At 33.8% G+C, this 6,795-nt stretch overlaps 1 protein-coding gene across 1 annotated transcript; it reads left to right on the top strand.

The window, feature by feature from the left end:
• The first annotated feature begins 1,266 nt into the window (after nt 1–1,266).
• LOC127715420 (iduronate 2-sulfatase-like) lies at nt 1,267–4,105 on the top strand. The gene is made up of 2 exons (XM_052221451.1): nt 1,267–1,307; nt 2,087–4,105. The coding sequence occupies exon 2, from the start codon at nt 2,293–2,295 to the stop codon at nt 3,832–3,834; it is 1,542 nt and encodes a 513-aa protein (XP_052077411.1). The 5' UTR covers nt 1,267–1,307; nt 2,087–2,292; the 3' UTR covers nt 3,835–4,105.
• The last annotated feature ends 2,690 nt before the right edge of the window (nt 4,106–6,795 follow it).

The raw sequence follows: 6,795 nt of genomic DNA, 5'->3' as shown, positions 1-6,795 counted from the left end.
GTATTTTGATATCTTATCTGTGACAATCACTCCAATATGAACTACAACTACCAGACTGAGAAACTATACACAAAAATTTAAGTCAAAAGGGACGATTTTTATTTTCCTATTGTTTCTTTTCCTTTTTTGGACGGTGATGTTCCTTTGGCACCGTCTTACGGTGTTTATATGTCCCAACTCGTTCGCTATGCCCGTGTCTGTAGTGACGTTTTGGATTTCAATTAGCGTAGTCTATGTTTTACTGGTTAAATATTAAGTCAGGGATTTCGTTACCACAAATTACTTAAAACCTTCACTAAATTCTTCGATAGATAAAACAATTTGGTTTGCATGTTTGGCTGTACCTGTTTAGATACGATCCGGGTAAACTTATAAATGATTTAAATAAACTTATTCTATAAGGTTACCAATACAACACTGTAATTAGATCTTTGAGTATTGTTTTATTGGTATAAATATTGATTTATCAGTAAATTAAAACCGTACGAAATATTATTGTTATACACATATGCACATATGCACATTCACGCTACTACAATACTGTCGATAATTATATTTTGGCATTGCAGAAGATCATATTTTTGGTATTGGTTTTTCTCATTGTTGAAGGCCGTACGGTTGCCTATAATTCATATCACATTATCAAATCATCGTCCTGGATATGCATTTAATTTGACACTGGACGTTAAATAATCATCCATCCATTCATCCAGTCTGCAAGAAAACACTTCAATACGCACAAGAACACACTAAAATCCACAAGAACACTTGAATATAAACAAAACACATCAATACGCATAGAACCACTTCTATACAACACGAACAGGTTGATACACACAAGAACACACCAATATACGAACTCAAAAAAATTAAACGTAAAACGTAAGCATATACCATGTTCTTGTGTATATTAGTGTGTTCTCAATGCTTACGGAATATCTAAAGATTTTTTGTCAATTAAACATTACAAAATAGTCAAAACCGTTAATAATGTGCGAATCTACAAATATTTGTTCACAAGAAATAGAAGTGATTCATGAACGTATTCATCAAAAATAACTATTCTAACTATAGAAGTTTTTAGTATGTGGCTCCTTCATGGTCAAATCTTACCTTCGACATTCGGGGGTTCGGTGGATATTCTTGATAAAACTGCTACAAGGATCTTTTGAATTTATACAGTAGATTAACTAAAATGGATTTTAAAGTTAATCAAGCTTATGGTCAGGCAAGCTTTTTTTGGAAAGCTAATAAATATTAGATCTACTTCCGGGTTGAAGAAGTCCAGCAATTATTGCCTTTTTCAAGTAAGTTTTATTTCTTTATACTTTGTATCTGAACTGTGTTGGGTTTTTATTGTTTGGTTTTCCTTTACGTAATATGATCAATTGGGAAAAAGGGGGCGTTACCCGCAAGTAAAAGTCCAACACTGTTACATTTTGTGTATGTAAAAAGTCAGGTAATCTGGACCATGCTTCGTTTTTTATTGTTTGTAATAGTTTGTTTGTCTATTTTAGTAGTGTTGTCTAGTGTTGGTGGCTGGAGTGGTCTATTTTAATGTTCTCATATTTTTGCTAGTCCTAATATCCTTTTTATGTATTCTGTATACCCCTATGCCCCATTTATCCTTAGCAGTTCTCTTACGATTGAAGAGGTTTTTAAAACATTATTGATACTAAATCTACGAGTTAGGTGAATATCTTTAACATTATAACATCTGCTGACCTTGTTAATATAGCTGTAGTTGCATCCCTTACAACAGATATTTTCGAACTACTCTCAATTAATTTGTATTAAATCTTATTTTATAGCAATCATACTAATCATTAATAACCAATTATTTTGTTATTTTATTTAGTTCAAATATTGTATTGTATTGTATGTTGTTTTGTAATTATGATGATTATTCTGCTCAATAATGGGCGCCGTGATTGGCACTGTATCTTTTATCTTTCAACATGTGCAAATTAGTAAGAATCATTTGCTGAAATGGGGGATATGTAGATTATTTGTGAAAAGGTCGTATATATGTATTCACAAACGTAACTACCATTTAGTATTTAACATGTTTTTAATTACATTGTAGAAACTTCAAGCAAACCTATATAGATCTATATAAGGTCAATAAATGTGATGTGGAAATAACGGGACGGTTTATGACCTTAATTGTATCTCAACTTACAATCCGCCTGGCGCAAGATGGATTTATCTGGATTTTGATATCTTATTGATAGATTGATATTGATGAAAACACACATTGAGGAGTTGTCACAATTATATTAACATTTAATTATGCGCTTACTCTTTATACTGTTCGTCCTTTGTAATAGTTTTTTAGTGACCGAGTGCCGCCGAAAGAATGTTTTATTTCTCGTTTCTGATGACATGCGTCCGGAAATAGCAGCCTATGAAGGACAGGATTTCCCGTCATCGATTCACCCTCCGATGTTCACTCCAAATTTAGATGCACTGGCGTCCAAAAGTTTGCTATTAAAAAGGGCTTATGTACAGCAAGCGTTGTGTTCTCCGAGTAGAACTTCTCTTCTGACGGGACGTCGTCCGGACACAACACATGTAACCGATTTATTCCATTACTTCCGTAGAGTTGGAGGGAATTTCACAACCATTCCAGAATATTTCAAAATGAACGGATATGAGGCAGTTGGCATGGGAAAGATATTTCATCCTGGATATCTTGCGTCTGATAATGACGATCCAATATCATGGACAATGCCGTATTTTCATGGAACGCCTAATTTTGAATCAAGAGAAAACAGCTGGAAAGCAATTTCAGATGATCTCTTAAAAAACGAACCGCTTATTGATAAGCAAATAGCTGATCATGCTCTTTCTACATTACAAAAGCTTGCACCGGCAGCAAAATCAGGACAGAAGCCTTTCTTTGTCGCTGTTGGATTCCACAAACCGCATCTTCCATTCGTTTTCCCGGAATCTTTCTTGCAACATTATCCACTGAGTGAGATTAGACTTCCGAATAATGAATATGCACCAGTTAATATGCCGAAGGCTGCCTGGTTTGATTATACTGGTTTACGGTTGTATCATGACATTAGCTCATTGAATGCTACCGGTGCAATTAATTCAACATTGCCTCGGGATGTTGTCCTTGACCTTCGTCGTGCATATTATAGCGCTTTAAGTTGGACAGATTCATTGGTCGGCGTTGTAGTTAATGAACTCTCTAAGTTAGGTCTAGAAAACGATACAATTATATCCTTCTTTGGCGATCATGGTTGGCAGCTAGGAGAACATTCCGAATGGTGCAAACAAACGAATTTTGAACTTGCAACGCATGCTCCAATGATGGTACATATCCCAGGACTGACCGATAAGGGAATGGTGACAGAGCAGCTCACGGAATTTGTTGACCTCTTTCCAACCTTGGTTGAGGCAGCTGGACTTGACCTTTTACCTTTGTGTCCTGACGACTCTACAAACATTGGACTTTGTCGGGAAGGAATGAGTTTAATACCTTTGATTCAAAATCAGAACGCAACATGGAAGAACGCCTCATTTTCTCAATTTCCTAGAAACCTAAATGGAACGAACATCATGGGATACACGATTAGAACAGATCGTTATAGATACACTGAGTGGGTAAAGTTTATAGGAGCCCCAACATATAAGCCTGAGTGGAATATATCGTTTGGTGTTGAACTTTATGACCACCAAAAGGACCCAGATGAGAATTTTAACAGAGCTTTTGATCCGTCCTATGTACAAACGGTTAAACAATTAAGTTATTTACTTCATGCGGGATGGAGGTTAGCATTGCCATCAAGTGGAAAAGATAACTACAGTGAAAGATCGTAACTACAATAAAAAATCGTTACTAAAATAAAAAATCGTAATTTTATATAATGGAAAATTGTAACTAAAATGAAAAATCGTAACTATACAAAATGGTTTACTACAATGAAAAATCGTAACTATACAAAATGATTTACTACAATGAAAAATCGTAACTACAATGAAAAATCGTAACTCTAAATCAAACAAAGAAAACATTGTCTACAGGTAAAGTGCATGGAATTAAACTATTTATAGTATTAAGTTATATATTAAAACGTTGTATATTTTTGGAGTTCCTTCGATTCTCTTTATTTTGGTTTTTACTTTGATTTGTACGATTTTAATGAATTTATGAGATTTGAACATCGATAAACTAATGTTGCATGTGAGTACCTAACATAAAAAACCGGAAATCAGACAGAAAATACCTGTTTTGAAGGACTGCATTTCCTATCATGATTTCCTTGATAGAGAATTGCTGCTCATAAGGAAAATATCAAACCAGGAGATCCAAGTGGTGAAGTTGAAATAATTCCTTTGAAAATGTTACGGATGCCATTACGAATAAGTTGACCGTTATGGAATATCTGTTTCGCAGATGACGACGGATTTGTACTAACACGAACCACACGACGGGTGCCACATGTTGAGCAGAACCTGCTTACCCTTCCGGAGCACCTGAGATCACCCCGGTTTTTTTTCGGGGGGTTCTTGTTGCTCAATTTTCTTTCTTGTGTTTTGTATACTTCTGTTTGTCTTTTTGTCTGTGTCGTTTTTGGCCCTGGCGTTATCAGTTTATTTTCGACCTATGAATGTCCCTGTAGTATCTTTCGCCTCTCCTTGAGAAGACATAAATGTACAGAAAAGCTAGAAGAAGCTTACACATATTAGGTAGAAACAAAACGCGTTCTCAATGCAGATGAATAAAAATAACACTTTAAAAATTTGGTGCGTCTGAGCGCTTTTCTGAGGGGCCTGATGGGTTATTTTCGTTCTTCGTGAGTTTATCTTACCACATTCCAATCTGTGGCACACAGTTCATGCTCTGCAACGGTCTATCAAATAGCAAAAATAGTAGTATTTTATTTTCCTGGCATCGGGTTGCTCTTTTGTGTACCCAGGCTACTCGGATAAAAGAGTCTACACAAAACTCATCAGTGAAGCTCGAATCAACTAGTAAAAAAGGCTAAATCTATTACTTTAAAAGTTTTTTTTTATCTATTTATGAATTACTGTAGTGTTAATTTAGAAATATAAATTTTCAAACACATGATTTCTTTGTATTGTCCTGATTTTATTATAAAAAGTAGCAAGTTTAACAAATGTGAGTACTTTCGCCTAATGTGAGAAAAATGCCATGATAACCGTATTCCCTAAAAGTCTGTTTGTCAATTCCCGTAATTGACCCTGTAATTAGAGATCCCTTATTCAGTTGTCTCCCTTATGAGAGACATACATTTTTATTGACAATGGAGAGCTAGCGGAAAGAGAAAATTTATCTGTGCGTAATGTGTGTAACCTTGAAGTTTTTCCAATCTTTTAATTACATTTAATTTGTTGTTAGGCTAAACACTTTTCATACCAGAAGTTATTTTTCAATAAAAATTTGTTAAAACGCCGATATATCACTTTCAACTTATCGTGCTTTTCGTGGGCAAAAGCCAATTTGGCAAAGGGAATTAATTTGTTTAAAAAGTGTGTAATAACAGAATCAAATCGGGAATTGGCAAATGGACTATTCATTCATCTTCATTTAGTGAACGGAAATATTATGAACTTGAGGTGGAGCAAGAAAAAAATACTAATTGATGCATACATAAATACATAAATACATAAATACATGGATAAATAACTCGATAAATACATAGATACAAAAATAAATATATAAATACACAGATACAAAAATAAATACATAAATACACAAATAAATTGAAGTCGTCCATCTGTGTCAATATCGAGGGGAAAAATTGAAGCAGACCTATCACTTCCGGAAGTATCCTTGATTTCAGGCTCGCCATGATATATGAGGTGTAAACCATGTTGATCATCTCCTGTTTGTATGAAATCTACGATTCCCTCAGTTAATATTTCCAAAATATAACATCCTTTGAACATGAATAAACGTAGAATCATGAACTTAAGGTGGTACCAAACACCTTGACTAAAATTAGTTTGGCTCGTTTAATTTTCATAAAATTTTGATAAAATATTTACTTTGACCATTTGACAAAAATATAAACAATTCAAAAAACTTGAACCACACACTTTGTCGGAAAAAATTCATTGGATATATATAGCAGTTTGACCAACACTGATTTTGATCATTGAAAAGCTTAATATTTTCTTAACAATAGAACGTGATTAAAACGTTCAGCTGATTTTTACAGAGTTATCTCCCTGTTGTGTTATGTACCGCCTTAATATACTAGAAATCAACAGCTTAACTTAGGATAACATGCACATATAATGAAGAGTTCATATACCAAAGTAGTATTAATCCATGTGTGGCAATTGAAACTATCGACTTCTCGGATTTTTCAACTCTGAACCATTGTGTATAATTTCATAATTATTAATTAAAGCTACTTGAATCGTCTAAAGTTTTCTGCGCTTTGACTTTAAACTCATTATTTTGGAATTTGGATGTATAGTTATGCTGAAAAATGTACATAATTATAAGTATAATTTACTGAAAATGTTATTAAAAACTCCTTTGAAACCACCTTGAATCATTATATGACCAGCGCGTACAGATGAGTTTTATGTGGAATTGTCGGATTTTTTCATGATAACCCAGTGTGTCTGTTATTTCTTTTGGCCAAGATTTTAGCTGTTTTTTGTGAAGTGTATTTACTTTCAACCTTGGTAATTATTTGTCCTTTATGGAAACTATTAGGAAAACATGTCACAGGAGACCTTTACAATATCAAAAACATAATAGTTATTAGTTTTCTAAAAATGAATTAGAATATATTGTGTTTT

This window comes from Mytilus californianus, unplaced genomic scaffold (assembly GCF_021869535.1).
Source record: "Mytilus californianus isolate M0D057914Y unplaced genomic scaffold, xbMytCali1.0.p SCAF_9, whole genome shotgun sequence".
NCBI classification, from domain to species: Eukaryota; Metazoa; Mollusca; class Bivalvia; order Mytilida; family Mytilidae; genus Mytilus; species Mytilus californianus.
This window is presented reverse-complemented; position numbering and strand designations above follow the sequence as displayed.

Coding starts and splice junctions, on each gene's coding strand:
- LOC127715420 (XM_052221451.1), top strand. CDS start 2,293: ATGCGCTTACTCTTTATACTGTTCGTCCTTTGTAATAGTTTTTTAGTG.